The sequence below is a fragment of the Pseudopodoces humilis genome, chromosome 10 (assembly GCF_049639895.1).
Source record: "Pseudopodoces humilis isolate 2021_Gansu_Grassland_sample_001 chromosome 10, ASM4963989v1, whole genome shotgun sequence".
Classification (NCBI taxonomy): Eukaryota; Metazoa; Chordata; class Aves; order Passeriformes; family Paridae; genus Pseudopodoces; species Pseudopodoces humilis.
Window position 1 is genome coordinate 14,634,429 of NC_142209.1, and position 25,814 is coordinate 14,660,242.

General features: G+C 39.0%; 1 protein-coding gene across 1 annotated transcript; it reads left to right on the forward strand.

The window, feature by feature from the left end:
* Positions 1–16,353: 16,353 nt before the first annotated feature.
* Positions 16,354–23,591, forward strand: F3 (coagulation factor III, tissue factor). The gene is made up of 6 exons (XM_014250944.2): positions 16,354–16,433; positions 17,348–17,471; positions 19,537–19,721; positions 20,103–20,284; positions 20,391–20,550; positions 21,627–23,591. The coding sequence occupies exons 1-6, from the start codon at positions 16,367–16,369 to the stop codon at positions 21,773–21,775; spliced, it is 867 nt and encodes a 288-aa protein (XP_014106419.2). The 5' UTR covers positions 16,354–16,366; the 3' UTR covers positions 21,776–23,591.
* The last annotated feature ends 2,223 nt before the right edge of the window (positions 23,592–25,814 follow it).

Below are 25,814 nucleotides of genomic sequence, written 5' to 3' on the forward strand. Positions count from 1 at the left end.
TGTAAAAAACCCCACCTGTAAAAATAAACAAACAAAATCACCAACAGACATTTAATTAATCCTGCCCCACAAAATGCCCAGTCTTTTGGCATAAAAGAGGGCCTTATTGGAAACAAGCTGTAGGATGAAAAAGCCTTGGGATGCTCACTAATCCCAGAATGACAAGCAGACTCTAAAGCCCTCAGACTGTTCCAGTCTGGATGAGATATATGGGACGGTGTGATGTATGAGAAGAGTTATTTCCTACTGAGAATTATTAGTGGCTTTCTGGAAGTCATCATCCACATTAATGACAGGAGAGCTGAAGGTTCCACAAGTGCTAAAAGGGGCTCATAATTTGACCAGGGGATCAGAGATCCCAGCTGACAGAAAAACCTAAGAGAGCTTACCTTGTTTAAAAGTAACACATGGAAACTCCCCAACTATGGTCTCTGTGCCACGTGCACAGAGACAAAACAAAGACAAGCTTAAAAAAAGTAATTCAGGTTTAAACCAAGTTCGAGTACAAGAACCTATGAGTACAAGGTGAGTACCAGTACTCTTAGGCTGATTCTCAAAGGAATTAAGTAACTATTAGTCACACTTTAGAAGGGTCCTATAGAAGAGCCCAAACAAACAAAAAACCCACCCAAATCCAAACAAAATGTTCCTCAAGTAATTAAGCATTTTATGAAAGTTTATATGATTTGGTATCTGCAATAGTCTCAAATTCCCACAGCTTTGTATTCCAACTTTTCTTTGCTATACATCCCAGCATACTAACATTGTATAACTGCATATTCATCATGAGCTTATAGTCATAGCAAGCATACTTACTGCTACCTTTTGTCAGAGCTTTTAGGGAAAGTATACATAGGATTAAAATGATATTACAAATCAAGGGGAAAGTGGTGTTATGAAAAAATCCCATTTGTTAGACTTCCAATATGTGCCTTTAAAGTGTTACCATTAGTAAACTTAAGTGGCTGTGATCACAATTAGGCTGTGCTGAAGAATAGGGAAGATACTTGAAGCTGGAAGGTAACTCATGAAGTACTGCACACAAAGGCAACATTAGGAATGAAAGCAACAGCAGAATTACATGAAGTACCTTATTGTTAAAATTAGTCAAGTTCTGAATTGCTGCCAGAAAGCCTGTTTCAGGACAAGTTTCACTTAATTCATTTTTACCAGCCTTAGTTGTAATTCCAGTGTTTCAGCAGTCATTGGATTCACTGGTTTTCTCTTAATCTATCTTTATCAGGCTCTCTCAGGTACTCCAAAGAGAGGTGAGATACTTAGATATTCCATTTTTTTACTTGCTACTTGATTATTTGGTACGTAAGCAGGTGTGACTGCTTATGTTTACATACCAGGATGAAGCTAATTGATAGTATCTACTGTTGTTAATCTGAGTTACCAGACAGTAATAGTTATAGACAATGTATAAGAAAACCAATTAAAAGATAGACTTTTTAAGTCACAATATGGCTGTATCTCCTGCTCCCACCCTCATCCCAGTGGAAAAATCCTTCTGAGGAAGGGCACACACATAACCAACTACAGCAATAGCAATATGTACAAGAAAAAAATAAATAACAATACAGAGAAAATCATACCACTGATGGAGATCAGTGCCAAAGCAAGCAACAAAACACATAATTCTGAAGAAAGAGATGCAAAGACATGCTGAGAGCTGCATGACAAACAAACCACCAGGAAATAAAATCTAGAAGGAACCTAAGTTAACAAACTGCAGCCAGGCATTTTAGGCTAGACTGTACAATTTACATAGAGGCCTGTGTTGAGGGTGTGACTTAGGTGCACTTTATCAAGTACCTGTTACCACACCATCAGCTGCATAGTCTTTTTGAGGCTCTGAAACTGACTGAAACTAAACTCTGAAGCCCTTACTTCTCATCCTGTCCCCCAAGGTGAGGGAAGCTGGGGTACTTGGGTTTGACAAGCCTTAGTCTGTCCTGGAGTACTTTATTGTTTGTTCACTGGAAAAAAAATGTTCTTCAGTTCCGTGCTTCGCTTTGTGACACATCCTTGTGCAGTCATGAAGCCAAAGCAGAGAGAGACTGGCTCTGTGTACCCACCCATACTTATCTCTGGAGTGTCTGTTGCAAGTTTTACTGAAGGGCAAGGTAGTACCTCTGAGAAGATGCAGCAGACACATGTCATTAAGCAATAAATGCTACCTTGATCACTTTCTTTATTAGTGCCAAGAGCTTTAATCTCTTCAGGGGAATGTGTGTTTTATTACAGCAGTACACACCCAGAAGTGTCTCACTGGAGTTATGAATCCAAATCAGTATTACATTAAGTAAATACAATTTCTCTGTTTTACTAAGATGAAACATTTCCTATTGGTCTATTTGTCTTGCTGCACTAGTGAGACACAATCTCACTGTTTTGTCATACTGCTTTAGTATTTTATCCCAGGTGATCAGGAATTCCTTGGGCTTCAGCCTGCTTTGGTCTCATGGGTCAATTGTCTGTGTCTTACTACAGATAAACAATTTCTGTTAGAGTGATGAAAATTTTTGTTTTCAATTTTATCAGCATGCCAAGACTGGAACTACAAATGTCACTCAGGAAGCAAATTACCCTAGATAACATTTAGATTTATCAGAAGTAATCAAAAGCCTTATAACTGCAGTATTAGCTGAAGCTATTTCCTAATATTGTGAAATTTTTGAAGTCACCATTGGATTTAAGTTTGTGTCATTTTACTCAGTGAAGAAAGAAAACTTGTGCTGACATGACTGAGCCCTAACTTTTTAACTGTATATTGAGGGTGAGGAGACTGCTAGTGGATATTATAGGATAGGCATTCTTTATAAAAATAAAAACCCAACCAACCAAACAAACAAAAAAAAGCAAACAGACCATTAAGTGCAGTGCAGAATTGGAGCTAAGAAAATTTACCAGTGATATGCAGTCCTACAGAACGCAACAGCAATAGGAATCCTGAGAAAGAGCAGTCAGCAACAGCTAGGTCAGATCCATCATTCCATTTGCACACGATGCTCCCTTCACAGCTTCTGCAGTTTGTATGTCATGCCTTAAGATTCCTAGAAAATCTACGAGATCAAGTGCTCAACAAGGGATAGCATGATGCACATTTTAACACAAGTCTTACTTCCTCTAAAGGCTTGTTATAATTGCAAAAAGTGTCCCTGCCATTTTCATATAATATTAAAAACATGTCAGAATTAATTATTTGAGCAGATTGTATTCTGAAATTGAACATTTCTCAGTTTATTTTTTTAAATAAGGGGGTCACATTCCTTAGTTAAAGTTCCCAGTGATGTTATTAGCTGATCTTCTTTGGGGTTTTTTTGGTCTCTTTTTTGAAGTTTGTTATTCAAAACTGTATGCTAAAATAATAGCATTATTATTTTAGGGTTGAGTTTTACAAGTCATATTACATAAAGATTTTCAAGCTCTTATACATTAATAGACTTAGTTCAGTGATTTAAAAACAAAATTTGTCTCAAGATCAAGAATTCTTAGCAAAAGAACTTCTGAATAAGAACTTCTGGTTTCTCTGTATTGCTTGTACTGACCTGTCCTTGTACCCCTGACCTAAGCTCAGTACCCCTGAGTCATAAGCTCAGCTTCCAGGTTTTGGAGGCCCTGTGCTAATAACACTGTTAATTGAGCATAAGTCTGAAAGTCTGGAGAAGAGTGCAAGACCAAAAGCAGTGGGATAAATACAATGACATGAACCGTATCACTAAAAGCATTTTCTTTTTATCAAATCAGAATTCAAGCAAGGTGAGGGAAGTTCTTAGCTGTGTATTCACAGTGCTACTGAAATTAGAATGACTAGTTTGGTCTTGGCAGTCTTCAGCTAAATAATATTGATCACACGTGTGTACAATGTCACTTTTGGATGTATTTCTGGGAATTCATGCCTTTGAATTTTATCAGTTTATTTTTATATTTGGAAATAACCATATAAATCAAGATGTTATTAATGGGAAGGTACTCTTTTGTCCTTTAAAAACTGCCTTTTTAAGAAAAGAAAACAAGGACTACTAATAGTAAATAGAAGTAAAACTAAGGAAGGAATAAAATCATGCTGCAAAAAAAAATTACTGTCACCAATACAACACATATGAAAAAATTCCTACGACTTCATGTCTTGCTTCTATTCCTCTTCATAGAAAAGCAAAAAATAAAATAGTTCAAGCTGAATCAGCTAGATACATTTTTTGACTAATTTTCACAGGCATTACTAAAACGAGGCCCATTTCTTTTATGTCTCACTGCTTGTAGAGCCATTTATACATTAAAAAGCAGGTGATGACGCCACAGAATCAAAATTGTAAATTTCATAATCAAAACTTAGTAATAGGCAGTTTGCATATGCACTAACTGTTTCTAAGAGTGTGCTGATTACAAGAGGGAATGGTAGCAAGCATAGTATAAATCAGATTAAATTAGGATCCAGTATTGCATTAAGGTACAACAAAGAGTGTCTTAATGTGCAGAAAAGCTACAATTTCCAAACTTCCCTTTTTCTGATGTCACATCCTCTTCTTCAGAAATCCTTTCTGTCTCTCATGGACTTTTCACCTTCTGCTGCACTTGAGGAAGTATATCAAGCAGCTCCAAAAAAGGCACAAAAAGGAAAAGTTCACTTGGCCTCAAATAGAGACCAAATGAAAAGCAGAAAAAATCTGAATTTTGAAACAAAACCCTCTTACACAGTTCTGGTACTGATTACTGGTGTTGGCTACAGTCTGAGAAGAGTAAAGCAAGTTCATTTTGTTCTTCAAATATATAAAAATATGTGCTGTAGAATTTCAGAGTATCAATATCAAAATATTTGAAATGGATATTCTGCACAAAGCTCCTCTGTCGAGCTGAAAGTGATACTTAGCAATATCTCAGTGCAATCTATGTTAGTATAGGTACCCACTTGGGAAACAAAAAAGAGCTGGTCCTTGGGTCTATCCCAAAGTAAATTCAGTCTCATAATAAAGCCCATATTAACTGAGAATGACAGTTTCCTCCCATTTCACTTGTAGCAGTGCATCCTTACTGGTAGTAGCAAACATGAAAACGTACAGGCAGGTTTGTGTATTTTTATGCTGTCACAGAGACACACATGACAGCATGAGGCTTGGAAAGCCTGCAAGACACATGCTGTGCTGTGTGGTCATACCCTGCCACCCCACAAGGGTTAGCAGTTGGGAGTGCAGCTATTTCCTGCCTGGAAATGATCACACTCTAATATTTTAACTGTGGATATAAGCAGAGAAGTTTTGTTGGCAAATTTAAAGCAGGATTGATGCGACATCCACTGAGCTGGCTCAGAAGGTAACATTAACTGATGATCCCTTGACACAGAGGTATTTGTCTTGAGAAGGAAACAAAACCTCTGTATGTCTGCTTTAAGCCTGCTAACAAGGCATGCTCACACATGCAGGTCTTACACGTCTAAATCTCATACACTTTGAACCTGATTTTCCTCTCCTTTCTATCATCAAATTAAATCCATAAAGCTTAAACTACTATACAGACAGTGTAAACAAGATTAGAATGTGTCCTTTTAATAGAGTTGCACAACTACATGAAGATTACAAATAAGTGCAAATTAATGAGAACTAAATGATCTAAATATTCCAGGCTCTACAGGTTCAGACTTGTTATGAACTACATACCATCAAATTATAAATCTAGGTTGCAATTGAAAAATCTTCTGACAATTTCTTTCAGATCTAGAGAGAATTAATGCTTCTTTAGTAACAGAAGGCAGTTTTTGATCTTCTTCAGTAGTAAACACTTCAGCATTCAGCCAGCTGTGTAAAGGAAAACCTCTGAACCTGAAGGTAGACACAAGCAACTGACTTTTATTTGCTGTTTTTCTTCTGGAAGCATGGTTGAAGCAAAATTAATAAAGGGTTGGGTCACTCATCTTCAAATCAAAGACACTTGAAAGAAAACAAAAAAAGGACCATTATACATTGCAGAATACTTCCAAGACTAAAGACAAAAATACTTAAAAAGTTGGAGTTGGGTCTCTGGGTATATCCAGATCAAATATATTTTTTCAATTACAGTATGTCATTAAGGGAAAATGAAGCCTCTGAACAAACAAATATTTTGACTATAAAGCTGGATTTATGATGAAAATTTTTGTAATTCAATTAAACCTGTGTAATTTTCTTGGTCAAAGGATTTCTGTATAGTTCTCTGCATACTTCAGCCATATTGCTGTTATAGGTCAGTTCATTTATCTGGCACAAGTAAGCTATAAAGGAAAAAACCAGCTTAAAAACATATGTAATAAATAGATATTTGGCATATTTTTTCCTGTAATAATTATCACTGTCTCTGAAAGCAAGTGCTTATAAAACATTTCACCTGGGACTACTCTTCTGAAGGATAAATGAAGTTAAAGATACAAAAACAACCTAATGTTAACAATATCTCCATTGCACTTAACAGTCTCTGTTACTTGCCCCTTTGCTACTGACAGAGAGAGAATTGGTAGGGTTGGTGGAACAAACCTAAAAGGAGATGGAGAACCTAGCTGTGTGAAGGCAATTAAACCCCACAACTAATTGGGGAATTAGTAGCTGGGCAACAGCTACGAAAACATGTGGAAAACATGCTGTATTTGCCAAGTGATCAAGGCAAAATATAGAGCTGTTATGAACACTAACTGGAGTGACAGTTTAACTTAAGAGCATTTTTAGCTGCAATTTTCCTTCTTAAAAACAGAGTTTTCCTTCAGAATTAAATAACATCAAGCTATGAATGGAAGTTACAGGACACAGTGAAGGGGGAGATTGCAAAAGAGATTATTGAAGGCTGTTCCCCTGCCCGCCTCTCTCAAATGGGAGTCTACCCGTCTGATTGCTGGCAAAATATCCAAAGAGGCAGAACAAAACTTGCTTGTTTCTTTCCTGGCAGCAAGAAAATATTCCTGTTCCCCTGCATACTTCTGTTAGTTTCTTTTGACTTTAAATTTCTCCTGTGTCACCAAGGCTTAGTCAAAAAAAGTGTCTGACCCCATTCTTCCTTTCTTGTAGTATATAAAGGCCTTTGTGAGTCTAGGGTTTTTTGTTTCTCAGATTCCTGGTTCAAGTGAATCACCAAGCAATGCATTAGTCAACTCATTGGCAAAGCAGGCCATATTTATATTCTGAAAGTGCCTGAGTTCCAGTTCTTAGTGCTCCCTCCTTTCTTTCCCAGAAAATGGAAGTAGCATAACCTTTATCATAAAAAGGTTTAGGAATTAGCGCAATCAATGAAAGAAAATTCTCAGTGCATGCTGAATTCAGAAATCTTGCTAAGAATCAAAACTGTTAGTTATGTATTTTGCACACCACTACACATGACTTCCCAATTAATTTATTCGGTCTTTTCAAACAAGTAACAAAGAATGAACACTGAACTTTGAACAAGTTTGGGATTTGGACGAGAATCTATAAAGTATTCAGAAATATTGAAGCCAGAAGAACAGAAGAATTGGATACAATCTTTCAGATTCTGGGGACGTAGCTTTGGACTCAAGACGAGATAGGAAAGTCTGGATTTAAAGCAGAATTGTGCAGTAAGGGTTTAAATATTATATTAAAAGAGTTTGGAAGCTGAAATTCAGCCAATTCTGGCCTCTCGCACTAGAATTCCACCTCCCCCACTGAATGTCTGTCTCTGCCTGGCCATGCTACATGTTTGAAAAGGTAACACCTCGAGTTCAAATTCCTCCTGAGATTTTAAAATTCCAAGGTGATACAATCTCAGCTCAAGCCTCTGCTCTTTGTCAAGAGGTGCCTAAGTCAAGCCTGCTTCTCAGAATAAGAGGAGAGAGGGAGGAAAGCATCCTGTGAAACATCTGAAAAATGCAGTTCAAGATTTTGTTTGCCTAGCCAGATTTCACATTTAATTGAAAAACTTTGAAGATCTTAAAGCTCCAACTAAGTTATTAGCAAAATAAAATATTTACTATTAATATTAATATTTAAGATTGAAATTGGGTAATCTAGATGATAATGAAGGCTTCTTCTTTCTACAGCATTTCAGAAAAATTTCTCAGATGAAACAAAAAAGCAGGAAAATAGAAACACTATCAAGTACTGCACCAGCAGGTCCAAAGATTTTTTACTATTCTTGGGACCACTAATTAATCTGTTAATCTAATTAATACTGTTATCTGCCTTCAGTGTTTTGCAATATTGCACAATATTGCATTTGATAAAGGAAAAGATCAGCACAGATGCTACAGATTATTTACAAACAAGGGCAAAGCTACCTATATCTAGATAAATCTTTCTGAATCTTTCTCTGTCTTTCAAAAACTAATGTGCTGCTAGCACAGGGACTTGTGATTGAGTTGAGACCCAGTGCACACCCTAATCCTTATCAGCACAAAGGCACCTTCTATGCAGAAACTATGCAAGTTGTACAGTCAGTTTTTTCCCCTGCATCTAGGACTTGCACTAGAAAATGGGAACTACCTCCAACAAGATTAACTTCTGCACATGCAGGTATGGGATTCAACAGGAGTTACACTGCGCTGTATCTACCTGAGTGAATGTCAATGTTTCTGCATTATCAGACTCAACCTTGTTCCATTTACTTTTCCCTTCTTGTTTCCCTCTGCCAAAAGACAAAGTGAAAACAATTGCACCGATTAACAGGGGAAGACAATCCCTGCTTTGCACACTTTTTGAACATTATCATTACTGCTTTCTTGAGAAGTTAGGAAAGGAGACAAACAAGTCTAGCAGTCCTATTTGTGTCTTGTACATAATTTTCTGCTAAATATAAAAGAGGAAAAAGAATGAATGAGAGGCAAGGAGGAGCCTGCAGTAAAATCAGAGAATAGAAGACTGCTGAGAAGATCAGGAAACTAATACAAAGCTAATTCTCCAATTGATTTTAAAAAGATTTTTTTTTCTAAGGGCCTAAATGAACCCTTCAAGTTTACTGCAATCCATGAAAGATCATGGTGAAAAGTGTGAACCTAGAGAACAGGACTGTGTCTTGTAGGAAAGAATGAGTAGAGAACTTTAATCTAATAAGAATTTTTGTTTTTCTTATGTCTTAAGCTACATTATCTTATTTTAAAAGTGTATAGTTCTGATTTTTGCCTAAATGCAAGTTATCTTTGAGATTATAAACCCCTTAAAGTTCTAAAATATGCAGCATTTGGAAAATCAATAGTACTTCACTGTTTTCACTAACCTGGGCACCTGCCACCAGCAGACATTCTCCTTACTACTGCCTCATCAAAGCAACAAGGAGCTCACGTTTGTAACTGGAATCTTACAGGAGGATGGCTTTGACTTTCTAGATATCTAGATTGCCAAGGAGTATTTACTCCTCATTTGAAAGGCACTTTTCCTTTCCAACCACACTGTTTGGAACCAAATCTGAAGCAACCAAATTAGGAGGTGGGGGGAAGAGATACATAGTCCAAGATGTTCCTGTGGTATCAGCAGGAGTAAGTGTGGTTTAGATAATGGAGACAGATACCAGGAAACAAAAACGGGTCTGATGCTATTTTGAAGTTAAATATCACTCGGAAAGAACAAGATAACTGGACTAAAATAAAATCAGTTTTTCAAACTTAAAATCCTACACTATATAGCTGCTAATAAAATAAGCTGAAAGTACACATTCTGATAATAACTTATCAGTGTTATGAATTTGTAGTTTTTCTTTGTTCTAAGGAAAACACTCAGCGTAAGAACATTTTTCCTCTATGTACTTTGCATTCTTTTCAGTTACGCTCACAAAGCTCTAAGCGCCGCTGATCAAACAGCTACAAGTTCAAAGGCAACAGTTTGGAATGCCAGCATTCAAGCTTTACAAGAGACCCTAACTTGACTCCTAACACATCAAAATACAAAATACAATGACACAGTTGTTTTAAAATCCTTGAGATTTTCAGGGTTCAACATTCAGCCCTTTGCTACAAACCACACAGCTTTCCTTGCTATGTGCTGGTTACTGGATGTTTCTCCTCAGCCCTTCTTTCCTAACTCCTCGATCAATTCACGAAGCCACTAGAAGTGGACTCTGTGACCCTGCTTTGGTGAAAGAGTGTATTTGGGTGCTGGCTGCTACGGGAGGATTGCTCCACACACCGGAATGTAGTGCCTTAGTTAGCACCAGTTTGTGCTGTATTCATCTTGCCCTTAAACTGGCTGAGTTAAAGTTGTTCTTGCATTCAAAGACAGAGAACATCTGTAAAAAACAGTGTAGAGATACCCAAGAAAACTGCTTCAGAACTTGTCCTTAAATCAGATCTAAGATGTTTCTTTCCCTTTATACTGAACAGATAGGAAACTGATAGGAAGCAGCAGTAATACCCCTCCCTTTCCACGCATATTTTTTTGTCAGGGCTAAAATTTTAAGTCGTTTACACTGACTTCTACAATTTGAGTTGACAAGCAGCCCAAATCAGCAGAAAATATCTAGTAAGTGATACGATCTCTGCCAGTATTTTGTTAACACTAACTCGCACCAAAGGACAGTAAGAATCAAATCCCTCTTAATCTCACATTTTACAGTGAAGTAAAATTCACTCTTTCTTGTCGTGATGATGAACTCAGCTAAAATCGTGCTGCATTAGCCTTTTAATATTTGCTTTGTTCCTTGAAAATAAAATTTCAAGTCTGTGAATTCAAATCCAGAATTATTCTCCAACAGCTAATCTGACCCATTTTTCAATTATCTTTAATCTACTGACTCCCACCTCAACAAAAAAGGCAGCATCAACAAAGTAATGTAATGTCAAAGAATAGAGATGCAGGATATTAAAGAAACTCTACTTAATTTCTCTGGTTAGTACAGAACAGGGTTTTTGTTATATCAAATTTCTCCAGAAGAGAAAGCCATTTTTTATGAAGATTAAACATTACAATAGCAAAGTCAAATGGAGTACTGTTTGACTTTTCCTCTCTCACAGTTCCTAAGAATAGGTTTAATGGCAGTCCAGGGACCACATTTGTTCAAACTGAAGCTTTGTTTACTTTTCTCATGTAATTGCCTAACCTTCAAGGCATGCTCATACCAATTATTTTTAAAGAACACTGAATTTGACTAGCACTACCTTCACTGGGAAGTTATATATGCCACATCTAATATTAATAAGTCCATATATTTTGACAATCTGTGAGAAAGGGGAATAAATTTTACTAGCAGTTACAAATAACTGTCTAGTAAAATGGATTTATTTCGGTCCTGAAATTTAAAGAGTCATAAGCTGAGACTGGATTCAATATGAATAAAAAAGAGGCTACTCTTAATGTACTTGCCTCTTATTAAATAAGTCTTATTTATTTTTATTTAATATTTATGTTACTTCTTGGGGTTTTTCAGTTTGGTCTCTTCCTCACAAACTCAGGCATGAGAAGAAAACCTAAATAAATAAGATCTGGTAGTTGCAGTTGTGTCTAACAACACTTGGGGAAAATAAACCTTAAGAGAGAGATGCATAGGAACCACAAGATTAATTTATGTCATTAAGATATAGCAGGGTAAGCTAAATACCCCAAGAGAATACTTCACATTTAGGACAGAACACCTGGAATAAAGGGAAGATAGACTGCATCACGGTGTCAAACAACAGATTCAATCTTGTAACACTTTGGCTTGGCTAAACTAAAGGCTCTGGGCACAGAAGGAACTGACACAATATAATGTCTCTATCTCCATAGTTTCTGTTGTGCTGCAGTGACATTTATTACTGCTTTTGTAACTGCTTGTCCTCTAGCAGGAGAACATCACTAGTAAACAAACCCAGCTGTTCACAGCACTGCAGTAGCACCCTGGCACTCCTCACAGCACAGCTGTGCTATTGCTGTAGCCACTCGCTTTCAGAAGTCTTCTATGCACCAGATCAACCAAAGCATGGTTTAAATTTTCATTTACACAATCTTATTTACCCCAAAGCATCACTGAAGATCACAGAAATATAATGCACCAAATTTGTTGGCCAAATTCTTTTTCATGTAATAGTGCTGCGAAAAAAGATTTTGAAAAGGGTAACAAATGCATCACACATCATTCTGTGAGTGAGAAACAGGAACTTGGAAGTAACACCAAAGCAATGTTGACAAGGATTTTCAGAGTGGAAAAGGCTCAAAGCCTCCCTCCCTGGGATGCCTGTCCTGCCTCCCAAGCAGACATCATTTCCACACAGGATCCCAGAGCCCATCCAGACCCAAAGACTCCCACAAGATTTGCTCCTCTGCTAGTGTTTCTTTTTAACATATGCATATGATAAATGAGGAGAAATGTACATGACCGATGTGGTAACAACACAAATTCTGAAAGCAGAATATCAGAAAAACATACAAATATTTGCATCAGGATTTCTATCAACAATAATATTGTTGATAGTAGAAATCAAACATATTGTATTTGTGATTACCCTGTAATTTTGCTAATTTCAATTTTTCTATCAAATTTTGCTTATTCATTTCTTTTTTTCAACAAGTGAAAGTAAGATCCATTAATGTCAAAATTTTATTTAAATTTTTAACTAGTTCCATCCCAGTGAAACTTTATTATTTTCTGTTAAGCTACACATGACTTCATAAAATCACAAGGTAGCTTTAGAATTACAGAAAAATTTATGATAGTTTAGATAGTAAGAAAATCAGGGATTCACAAGGAATTTACCATACTGGAACTTTCATTGGTATGGGGAATTCAGGAATAAACACAGCAACTTTTAGGTATAATATTGATTCTTCACTCCATGAAACTGGTTTAATGACTTTTCTCAACAAAGGGAGACTATACTAATTAAATTTCTGTGCATCAAAGAGAGACCTTAGTAATTAATTTTACAATATTATACAAGTCTTCTTAATTACAAATACTGTTTCTCAGTGGTATTTATTTGTGAGTTTGTGTATGCATTTATAACACAGTATTTGATAAAGCAGCTCTGCAAGAGAAATGCTAAGATATTTATGGAAGCAGGTACAAGGTCACAGGTTTTTACCTAAACTTTTGGGGTTTCTAATGAAATATCATTAGTTGTATAATTACATTATTTACCCAATCATATGGATCACTAAGACAAATTAAACAAAGACTTACATCCCAGATAAATATCAGGAGCAATTTCATTGTGAAAAAAGTTCCCAGTGATTTCAAATCCTGCTCACACAAGTAAATTTTACGTTATTGGGTATGATGATATTGCTGACTTGTATGTTAGCATGGAGTGATTAACATTTTTTAACACTATAAAATTTCAAAACATTAATAACTATTACAAAACTTCACCTACAGTCTTGCAAAATCATCAACGTAAAGAAACCAATCTGTCACTCATGTCACCTGAGGCATTCCACTTCAATAACTATATATGACAGTACAGAAAATATGATGTGGCAATTGCTTTGCTAAGCAAAGAATTATTTGTAGCTCTCTCTAAGCAAACCAGTTTAGAGACTTGGCAGGTCATACGGTAAAAATAAATACATGCATCTCTTTTTAAAAAATGGGGTTTCACAGATTTAGTTTTGCATTTCTCCTCACTTTTCCCATAATCAATTGGCTCCATAGCATACATGTCAAGGAAAGAAAATCTGTAGAATCCGCTTGCATTCTGGCAAACCTTCTGAGAGGGGAGCAACCATGATTCCACCCAGGTCACCAGACTGAAGATGTCAAAGAGTGGAAGAGGTCATCTAAACTAAATTGTGCAGCCAGGCTTGTGCTCTTGCATGTCTCCCACGTATTCTAAGAGGTCACAGCAAGATCCTAATATCCATCAATAGAAATGTTCCATCTATTTCAACACTGAAAAAAAATTATTTGACTTGCTTTAAATGCCTATACTAGGAAAATTTGTACTTCACCTTAGGAATGAATTTTTTTCTGTTGATTGTAAAATGAGCACAGGATGACTAAATGGCTTAGAGACACGTACAGAGACGATGCCTACACTTTGGCATTCCACTCTGGGAGCCAAATACTAAGTTTCTAGACAAATTGCCAGAGTTTTTCGTCAGCAGAAGGCTCGCCTGCATGTAGCAACATATGTTAGAAATAAGGCACAATTTTTCTGTGTCAAATGAACTGTTGAAATGCCATAAAGTGGTCAGGAAATGTGACCAGAATGTCACAGTTAAGTCACTGGCTGCTGAGCAGACTTCAGAGGCATCAGCCTGTGTCAGGCTGTGTGAGGTTCCCCTCCTCTCCCACGACGGTTGGTGCCTGGAGCCAGGCAGTGCTGAGCAGTTCTCATTCTGTGGTCAAATCTGCTCTTGGCCAAAGAAAGAAGAGCAGAGGTGGCAGCAGCAGCTCCTCGCCTTAGTGCTTCTCCCTTTCCCATCAAATCCTTGCCCTGCCAACCTGATCTGGCTACACTTGCCCCTTTGCATTCTCTCTTTTCCCTCCATCTTTCAAATTTTCCCCTCAACCTCCTTCCCTCAGAATATCTACCTCGGTAAAATGATCCTGTTTCTTCTAACCACACAGTTCCCCTCAGCTGGTAGTTAAGCTGGTTTAAACAATGTACTCTGGCAAACTGACATCCTTCTTCTCTTGTGCTGCAGCAAGGAGAAGGACATCTAAGAGCCTAGTGTCAGTGCACATTAAAATACCTTTCTGGAAACTGGAATAAGGTTGCAGTGGTCACACTGGTGAGTCTGGACAAGGTTTGGATGGTTCCTCACCTGTCTCAAGTGTTTGAGCTCTTGACAGAAAAGGTGTGAGTAAGAAGGAATGGGCAGGGGAAGGGGATCTTGAGATTACCTGCATAAAAACTGGAAACAACCACTGACTAACTTTCCATCTTTTGTGACTGAGAGCTACATGAAATTAAGTGGAATTAAAGCCTAAAGGTTATTTTAATGTTTTATATAAGCATCTCCTTCTTTAAATGTATGAATACTGTTTCTCAAAGTCCTTTGAAAATCAACTGTGATTTTGTAAAGTCACCATCTTGAAAAGCTAGACACACAAGATCTGTATTCTACACCAAGTTAAAAGCATGCAGTATTTTTGGCTGATGTAATGTTGGCATACAGCTACATACAGACAGTGCTGAAACTTGATCAAAAACAAAGCAGGAAAATGAGAACGTGTATGGCTGGAATTTAATGAAGGTATGTCAACAACTTAAAAATCAAGGGTTTAGGTGCGCCTTAGAATATACTATAAGAATCCTGATACAGATCTGGTTGAACGGATAATGTAGTTTGTTCCACATGCATTTATTTTGCATTATGAGAGAGAACTGATTGCTTGCAGACAAGTATGTGTCAATCATGAAAATTAAAGGTAAATTAATATAAACTTCCCCATTACCCTTCTTCTCTTTACCTACATGTTCCATGTACATTGTACCAAGTCAGCATCAAAATTAACAGAAGAGTCAGTCTAAGACTGTACATGAGTATGTCCCCCTGAATTATGACACAGGTTCTACTGCACGATCTGCTTCCCACCTTCCAGCGGCAGAGTCCTGAGCTCCTGCGAGCACAGCTCCCTCTAGAGCTTGAGCATTGCACAGGGCCACGGCCCCCGCCCGGGTAAAGGCTTTAGGGGACACCGGGGTCGCCACGCACAGCCCAGGAGCCTGGCGCAAAGGCTGAGATTCGGAAAGCCTTCTGTCAGAAACAAATACCCTGTTCCTCTGAATATGGCATATCTTCCCAGTGTGACCTAGGAAAAGGGCTAACAGCCCCTGGTTTAAAGGAGAGGTGAGGTACTAAGCCCTGAAAACCAGAAACTTACTTTCTGTCTAGCGTGACCGATGAGCCTTGACAGGGTTCCCTAGGCGCGGTGTGAGGGGACAGAGGACGTGATCTAGCTGAGCACTTGTGTCCAGTGTCCCGCGTGCTGAAGCAAGGGCTGACATATTTGGCCCTCCAGAATGTACGGGATCAAAGTTAATTAACCCAACATCAATTCTGCATGACCAGCTGCCCCACAGAGCAGCCACTTCCGAGCTGAGGCGTCCTTCGGCAGCCAGCTAAAGGTTTGCAGCGGATGTAGCTGGCTAGCCAGCGGTGTCGTTTCACCGGTATTCCAAGAGGAGAAGGGGGGGGTGGTACAAGTGCCCTGTGACACCAAACAGGCAGGGGGACACGGACCGCAGGCATGTCCAGGTGTGCCCTCACGTCCCGCTCGGCCTGCGCCGGGGGCGGCGGTGGCGGGGCCGGAGCCCGCGGGACAGTTCCGTCCCTCAGCGCCCCTCCCCTCCCTTTCCTCGAAGATGCCCCGCTGTGCTTGCTCAACCCGGCGGTGCCCGAGCGCTTCCGCCGCGCTCCGGTCCCCTCGCCCCCGCTGGGCGGCCCCGGGGCGAGGCCGCAGTCCCGCCTCTGCCCTGCCCTGCTCCATATATACCGGCGGCGGCCGCCCTCCGCAGCTCGCTCTCCGCGCCAGGATGCTGCTCAGCGCCCCGCGCCAGGCGCTGCTGCTCAGCGCGCTGCTCTGGCGCCTGGCCGCCGCCGGTGAGTGACGGCCCGCGGGACGGGCGGGACGGGAGGGATCGGGGCCGGGATCGGTCCCTCGGAGCCGCAGGACGGCGTGTCCCTCAGGGAGCCCGAGGAGAGCCGCCCCGCGCTGGCGGGAAGGGGACAGCGACATTGGCTCGGGCCACCGAGGCTGATCGCTACTGCGGGCTCCTCACCGGCCGCGGCCGTGCTGGGGAGCGGGGACGGCCTCGGGGGTCGGCAGTTGCAGTGAAGTCGCAAGATTTCCTCCCCTCGTTCCCAGCTCCGAGCTTGTGGAAGAGGTGGAGAAGTAAACAGTGAAGGGTTTCCAGAGGTTACAGGGGTGAGAGGGATTTTCCCGCCCGGCTTCTTCCCAGGCATTTCCCCGAAGCAGCTGTGGCTGGCCTCCCATCTGCTTGAGGGGGACACGAGCTCGTCCCGGAGTGGTCCCTCTCAGATATTGTAGGTGTGTAGGGTAACCACTGATTTTTAAAAAGACTTTATCTTTCTAAAATATGTAAATGGGAATCCAGGAGCTAACGCTTTCTGCAGCAGGTAAAACTAAGGATGATTTTGGACTGTGCCTCGTTTGTTCAGTGCTCGAACATTCTAGTGCATGTTCAAGCTTTTGTACCTTCTGCAAAGGTAAATCAAAAAGGAAGCATTAAACAGAGTTCCAAATTAATTTATCTATTTTGGAGTTACAAGACAGAAAAGAATTTTCTTCTCATTTTTCACTTCTGCCAGGACACATTCCTTTAGTAAGATGAGCAGTCCTTTTGTAAGGGCAGGACTGAGCCTTTTTCCCCCAAGAAAACGTTTCCAAGTTGCAATTAACGGCAACTGCTTCATTTAACTGAATAATCACTGCAGGGAAACAGGAATTATATAAAATATGACTGATGGCACTCTTTTCTGTTTTGTATTTAAAGACTATGAAAAACCACCACCACCACCAACAGCAGTCAATATAACTTGGTCTTCAATCAATTTTAAAACTATACTACAGTGGCAACCAAAACCATCAGGCTACTCCTATACTGTAGAAATACACGGGTAAGTAGATAACACCATGATATGTTCATTAATGGCAACTGAAGAAAACGAAAAGAGAGCGTGTTTGTATATTTCTGAAAGTGAATGTAACAGGAAAAGTGCCCAAATGTTAGGAATTAGGAAAATTACCAACCCAGTTGTTAATCCTTCTCAGTGTCCAACTATAAAAATATCAGGCTTAGTCTTGTTTTTGCCCACTTCAGAAATGAAGAGATGAGCTTTAGATCAGTATTTCAGTTCTGGATTTCAGTGCTGCTCAAGAGACCCAGACAGGATACTTTGAAGGAGCCGATACTCAATCTGGCATACCATGTATTAGACAGAACTTCACCTTTTTATGTCTTTCAAGGTGTCTGGACTTGTGTCTTCAGTCTTGGGAGGCGTCTAATAAATGAGTCTGCATTTTATTTCTAATTGGTGAATCACAGTAATTAATAATTTTGTCTTGCTGGGTAGTACTAAAAATTACCTTTGTTCGTCTACCTCTGTCAAGACTTGCTCTGATATGTTTTATATAAACTGTAAGATACTGTGAATATAAAACGTAGCCAGCTTATGTGAAGTGCCCAATGCCTCTTTCAGAATTGCACAAAACCTTCAATGAAGTCCAGTAATAAATCTGTGCTGGTTTTAGCTCCCATTTTAATACATAGAGCATTATTAAACATGCCCTGAAGGGAAAACACATCATCAAATTCCTATGTATTAATGAAAAACTGGTACTGTAGTCTCTACTGTCTCTAAAAGTGGCATAAAAATGAGTGTTCTCTCATGACTAACAGGTAAAATACCAGTGTAATGGCTTAATGTGCTTTTCCATTCTTTAAGAGAGTGATTAGATTAAAGTACTTAAAAGCACATGCTTAGAAGAACAAGTTTTATTGAATTTTTTAATCTGGTGTTTCTTTCCAGACATTTTGCTTGCAAAAAATTGAGATAAATTTGCCCAAGATTCAGTATAGAATCAGGTGTAGTTCTGCAGCCGAGGCACCTCTTTTGACTGAAGCTGCTCCTCTGGAGGAAATGGGATTAAATGTTTGCTTTCTTGTTTATGTGTATTTACAGAGTACATTTGTTTCATCACAAAGATCAAACCTCTGTCCCTTTTCAGTGCACCTCTTGTGGCACTGTCTCTAACTGATATGTGACAAAAGAAATCTGATGAAGTGAGAAGGGAGTTTGGGTGACTCTAAAAAATGAAACTTGATCTACTTTGAGGAAGACCTATTTGTTAATATTCAAACAGTCAGCACTCACTCTTCCGGCTGAGATCACACAATTTTTGTTCTTCTTAATTCACCAGCAAAAAGAGGGAAAAGACTTGAAGGAGTAATATCTAATCTGTTTCTTCGTTCCTTGTGAGGAAGTAAAATGAGAAAGTAACACTTTTTTCATAGTCTCGTTGCTATTTCACAAGTAAATGGACTTGCCTTCTATAATTTTAAAATCCAGAGAAGTGCATCATGGGTCATGCTTTTTGTCAATGTTTTTAAATTGCAATTCTGCACTAAAATTTGCTACTACTGTGTGGTTCTTAGTGGCATTTGCATAGATAAAAAACCGAATTACACCTACACGGAGACATTGTTGTCACATTAAACAATCAGTGTCAATAAAGCTTCCTATAACAACTGATGTTTCTTAAGGTAATAGTTTTCAAATGCATCAAGGATAACACCTGATTTATGCATCTTATATTTTTTAAAATACATTCTGCAAGTGCAGAAAAATGCAAAATCAGCACTAGTTATGGTTGCTATTCAATTAAGGTAAAAGATTGAATTAATTAATATATGAGTCTTATAGCATATTTCTGTAATTAACATCAATCATATTTGATTTACTTGATTCTGCTTTGAATTGTGAAATACAGCTGTACAGGATACTGGCTTTTGAGGTTTTCTGTTCTCCTTTTAGCCTAATACCTGCAAAACTGTTCTACTAGATGAGAGACATCTATACAGTTTGAGGGGAAAAATGTTTCTCAACATATCTAAATATATTATATATATGTGTGTGTGTGTATGGTTTGAAAGTATTGACACTTCTTTCTTGCTTTTTTCAGACGGACATCTGACGTAAAGAGAAAATGCATGCTGACATCAGAAACAGAGTGTGATGTTACTGATATGCTCGGGAATGTAAAGGAGACCTATACAGCACACATACTGTCTGTAAATCCTGCAGTGATAGACAACTTTGAAGAACCACCTTTTGCAGTCTCTGAAAAATTTACACCTTATAGTCAGAGTAAGTAGGATTACCAATTAAATCTTACTATAAATTTATTTTCAAGAAACTTTGATTATTTAAACAAGGTTTAGATTGAGCTTAAGTGTTTTTTCTATAGATTCTTACAGTAGCCCTGCTGATATTGGAGAAGATATTCAGTCATAGTGCTTTTCCTGTTGTAGGGGAGGGTGTAAGATTTAGTTACCATTTGTTTCTCACTGCACTGAGTAGACCATATAGTTAATATTATGCACCAGGTAAATATAGGCAGGTAAATTCACTGGCTTTGTAAACTTGTAATAGATTTAAGGAAGGAAGATAATGGAGGGAGGAAGGAAAAATAACATGTCCTATATAAAAGATGATGTAAGTTTTTTAATTCTAAAAATCTTTGTTTAGCTGTGATTGGAAAACCAGAGATAAAGGATTATTCACAAAAAGGTTCCAAACTGAATGTTGTGTTCAAAGATCCACTTACACCATACATATTTCCTAATGGAAGCTTTCAAAGTATTCAAGATATTTTCCAGCATGACCTGGAATACAAACTCTATTACTGGAAAGATGGAAGTTCTGGAAAGGTAAGGTCTAACTCTAGTTTTTGTTCTGTAATAATTGTTATATTCTGTTACACAATTTCTGTGCTACCTTAAGAGCTGACACTTGAAATATTTTTTTCCTTTACAGAAAGATGTAACAACAAAAAGCCATAATTTTGAAGTAAACATTGACAGTGGAAAGAACTATTGCTTCTATGTCCAGGGAATCGTTCCCTCCCGCAGAGAAAACCATAATGGCCAAGAAAGCATGGTGCTCTGTACCAGTGGAGGAAAGAATATCTTAGATGGTGAGTATTGTGTGATGTTTGTCACTCAGTCTTTAATATTCTAATAAAAACTTCTTTAAATTGTGATGCCTGCTATAAACTATTTACTGTGTAAATTAGAATACACAGTCGGAACATGAAAACTCATGAGAAGAACTCACTTTAAGTAAGAGTCCACCATCTTTAGCTGGTTGGAGCTGGTTTTAGGGTTTTGCCCAACTGTTATGGTTAAATTGTCCAAGTTGATGACTGGTGTCTGAGGTTCCAGATCTCATCACTAGCCTTCAGCTTCATTTTTCTCTCTGTTTTCCTCAGATCCTTCCAATAGCAGATGCCATAGTAAGTGCTTGAAGGATTAGCTCTAAAATATAGAAATGCTGGAAAACCACATATCCATTTACTTGTAGTATGAGCTGACCTTTAGTTATGCCAAAAGCAGATGATGAGAATAAGACTTTCTTTTATGTTCCAAGATCAGAGGTTGGCAGATTGACTTCTTTACTGGAAGATAAGTTAGCAAGTGTAGGTGAATCAACCAGCCATTTTAGACTAGACATTTGGATATCACTTTTTTCAATAAAAAGGCATCAGTATGACTTAAATAATATCACATTGCTGTACTGTATCTTTCTTCTCCCTGGGTAAGAATATTTGCACTCTAGAAAAGCTCTTCTAAAATGGCAAATGAACTCAAATCCAGAAAATTTACCACAAAAGTGATAAATTGCAACTTCATTACAATTTAATAGAAACATCTTCTCTTGGTATTTTCTAATTATAACCTAGAATAGATTTTCAGTTGGAGAGAAACAATGTACAGGCAGAGGGAATGGTTAGACTTATTCTTATGGTGTTAGCATGGTACTTGTGAACTAACTAAACTAGATTAAATCCTAATGTGAACCAGGTAAAATAAAGCTTTACTTCAGTTCAACAAATTCATGTAAAAATGTATTTAGTTCACACTGAAGTGATGACTCCACTTCTGTCAGACTGTAAAACATAGAAAGCATTTTTTCATTCAGTGAAATGAGTGCTAAGAGTTTGTAGCACTGTGGGTTCTGATAACTGAGTCTTGGATTTTTTTTCCCCTACAGAATATGGAACAGAAGTCTTTATCATCCTAGCAGTGATAGCAGTTGCAGTCATCACTCTTGCCATTGTCCTTCCAGTGGTTCTGTGTAAACGCAAGAAAGCAAAGAAAGCAAGAGCTATGAGAGAAAAGGAGCTGCTTAATGGTGCCTAAGGAAAAAGTACTACAGACACTAGTGGCAGTACCAAAGCAGAAAAAAACTCAACAAAAAACCTAAAATGGGTAATTGGGTAGAGCCTTTCAGGCTCTCTGAAACAGGAATTCTGAAGCCCAAACTTTATGTGGATTAAAAAATCCACTAGACAGTACAGATGAAACCAGGTATCAGGAAGCCCTGTGTCATTAGTGGCCAGAGGCTGCAAGAGCATCCTGGCGATCTGTTACAATCATAGAATTATAGAACCTGCTGAGTTGGAAGGGATGCACAAGATTGAGTCCAACTCCTGGCCCAGCACAGCACCATCCCCAAGAGTGACACCATGTGCCTGAGAGTGTTATCTAACAGCTTCTTGACCTCTGCCAGGCTGGTGAAGTGACCACTGCCCTGGGGAGCCTGTTCCAGTGCCCTAACACCCTCTGGGGGAAGAACCTTTTCCCTGATACCAACCGAAACCTTCCCTGATTCAGCTTTGTGTTGTTTTTTGAGTCCTGTCACTGGTCACAAGTGAAGAGGTTGGCACCTGCCCCTCTGCTCCCTTTGGTGATATTGAAGACCAAAATGTCTCCCCTCAGTCTCCTTTTCTCCAGGCTGAACAGACCAAGTGACCTCAGGCACTCCTCACACAGCTTCCCTTCCAGACCCTTCACCATCCTTTTTCCCCTCCTTTGGACCCTCCCCAACAGCTCAGTGTCAGTTTTACATTGTGGCACCCAAAAACTGCCCCAGCCCTGGAGGTGAGGCTGCCCCGGTGCAGAGCAGAGCGGGACCATCCCCTCCCTTGCCCGGCTGGCGATGCTGGGCCTGGTGCCCCCAGGACAGGGATGTTCCTCCTGGCTGCCAGGGCTGTCTCACCTTCAACTTTCCCCTGACCAGGACCCCAGGTCCCTTTCTGTGGCACTGCTCTCCAGCCTCTCATTCCCCAATCTGTCTGTACATCCAGGGTTGGCCCATCCCAGGTGCCGAACCCTGCACTTTCCCTTGTGGAACTTCCTACGGTTGGTGATTGCCCGTCTCTAAATTGTCAAGGTCCCTTTGCAGGGAGATTTCTCCTAGACTGTTCCCAAGCCCCTTCTATTATCCTGTCAAACAGGATTCTGAACTAGAGGTATTTTTAACTTGATCAATATGGCCTTATTGAGCCAGAAGATTTACGGTACTTGTGAGGGGAAAAAACACTACTTTTGAAAAATAGGTGTCCTTTACCTAACTAAAAGGAACATTTTTCTGTTTCTATGAAACAAACTCTGTATTTATCTGCGTTTTAACAATATTAACTGGTGAAATGATCTGTTAGTTCAGATGTGACAAAATTGCTACTATTATTTCTGCACTTCTTGGATAAAATTAACTTGGTCTGTTTATCTTTGGATGTAGACAAAGGTAAACAAACTGAAACTACTGCACTGGCAACTTGTAAGAAACACTATTGAAGCAGTACTTGCTATTATCTGGAAAGTATATCCAATTACACTACACCTAGAGTTATACAGACAGGGGAGTCTGATATTTCCAAGTAAGTGCCAGAACAAATACTTTGCAGGCTTTGAGTCAGTAGTAACTCACTTCAGCAAGCACTGAATAGGTAGCAGTGTTTACTGCACTTTGAACATAATTTTTAATTAAGCAGTTGATGAATGGTTTCTGTGGTATAGGTTCAAATCATCTTGGTGATGGGATTTGGAGATACCTGTTGCTTTGACTTTTAGTATTTATTTTATAGATGAGAATCTAATTTTTATACTGGTGTTATCTGTATTTATGATGGTAATTTATACTTTTCTAGTGAAATAAAGGTGACTGGAAACATAAGTCTTTTCCTTTCCAAAGTGACATATTCATTCCAGAACTAAATTAAATATACACTCAGGAAGCTTATTTTGGGACAGCAGTGTAGGCAAGCTGCCACAATCTAAAAAATGTGTAAAGCAGACTACCAGGGCAGGTCAAAACTAGGAGAAGCCACAGTTCACAAAGTGGAGTTTTTGAAGAGTCCTGAGTAACATTTCTGCTGTCCACTTACATGAACAATTAGGGTTTGCATTCACAGCATCTCCTTCCATTCCCACAGTGCGGCCTGTACTTGTGGTACTGATGCTCATTCAAGGCATTATGGGGCCTGCCCCAGAGATGAGAACTGCTAATGATAGTGGTCAGCATACACAAAACACAAAAAAACCTCAAGAGAACAGAAAAAAAATCATTGTGTAGTTGGAACTAATTGGCTGTGGATCTCAACATTTTATACATGCCTCAAAAGAAGATACCCATTGTATTCATGAGAAGGAATACCTTACAAAGTTAATATCCCAATCTAACAATTTGTACAGAATTGTATTTTATATTTTTCCTCCCTGCTGTGCTATAGCTACCATCTGTGTATGGGTTAAGACTCCTGGGAATGTGTGAGTGTGGTTTATGGGGTGTTTTCTTGGGTCTTTAATTCCTCTTTTTACAGAGGGAAGAAAAACACCAGAATTCAACCCTTCAAACCCTGTTTACTTCATGTTGAGCAATAAATCCTTAATGCATTTTCTGCTGATGCATAAGCCTTGTATGGAGAAGGAATCTTACAACAGCAATCAAAACCATGAGAGCTGGTGGGAGTCAATTTAAAAACATTCCAAAGTTGTCATCATTACTTCCCTTCCCCGAGGCGCTCTGCTTCCTCAGCTTCATTCAGTGCCAGACTCACAAAAGGGAAGAGCTAATAGGAAAAGGAAAGCCTGTAATTACAGCATATCATTTATTAAATTAGACCATGCAGTTGCTTGTCATAAACTACACAGAGTGAAGCTATAAATTATATTTCATTATTTCAAGAGATTCTTGGTTTGTTCTGAATATGGGGGAAGGGAAGAAGGGGAGAAGAGACACCCACAGAAACGCAAACAAGTGCCTTAAATGGCAAGAGACCCCTGACTACACAAGTTCTGGAAGCCTGAAGCACTTCTGTTTCCTAGCTGCAGTTTGTTATCATCCAACAATGCTGAGTAACCCAAGTCACGCGGCTCACAGATCCTATTTCGAAGAGGTTTTTTTTTTGTTTGTGGAGACAGTTGAGAAAGGGGCTTTTTAATTGAAAACTTCTGTAAGTTCTATCCCTTGGGCTGAACCTACACAAAATGTTTTATGCAGAGACTTTCTCAGAGTATTGGGCTGGGCAGAAGTTACCATACCTACAAAGGTGTTGTCACTAGGAAGAAAGACTAGGCCCACATATATGGCCACTTCAGCACTGTATGGATTTTAAGGTGGAGCCAGACACACAGGGAATGGAAATGAGAAAGGGAAGGCTTTTCCTATGCACCTAAGTTCCCTGGCTCCTCTTCTAAGCAGGTTTCTGTAAGCAGGCATGTTCCTACTGATGCTCCCTATTCCCCTGTTTCACTTCACTCCCTGTCATTTGAAAAAGGTATCTAACTATTTCAAGTGGATAAATACATTTGCATAGTTCCTTCACGCAGTGTTTGTGTCCTCTCCCTGTACAAGTGCATGTGTAACACTGCACACTGTAACAAGCCTGCAATAAAACCACATTCTTCTTCACATAAGAAAATAAAGGCTGATACTGTTCTGCTACTTTTCTGTCAGCCCTAACAGCAAAGCAGATAATAAATTATTGCCATTACTTAAAATTAACAACTGTAGAGGACTTCATAAGTGTATGATGGATATGGCAGCAAACAGTTTAGCTATTTCTAGCAGACTCAGCTTTCCAGTGTGAGAAGGCTGCTGCTGAGAGGCATGTAATGATAAGAATGTGATTATGAGCTTAACTTGGATCACTAGTTATGTGGCAACTCAGGACAAAGAGTTTCTGCATGAAGTAAGAATAAGTAGCTGTGATAGATTACCCTCTCAGTTCAGTTTTGTAATGCTGATTATTTTTCATGTTAGTAGTGACTGCCACAGTTTCAGAACTTTGTAATACACATTATCAGACCCAAGTGTCAATTGAATAATCTTCTAATTACACAGAATTTACCCACATATAACTAACCATGCTTTCTATAGTCTGTGTTTGTCCTGGTG

Excerpts from the sequence above, each read along its gene's own strand:
- F3 (XM_014250944.2), top strand. The coding sequence starts at position 16,367 with ATGCTGCTCAGCGCCCCGCGCCAGGCGCTGCTGCTCAGCGCGCTGCTC. Across the intron at positions 16,434-17,347 it reads CTGGCGCCTGGCCGCCGCCG|ACTATGAAAAACCACCACCA; the intron begins GTGAGTGACGGC and ends TTGTATTTAAAG. Across the intron at positions 19,722-20,102 it reads ATTTACACCTTATAGTCAGA|CTGTGATTGGAAAACCAGAG; the intron begins GTAAGTAGGATT and ends ATCTTTGTTTAG.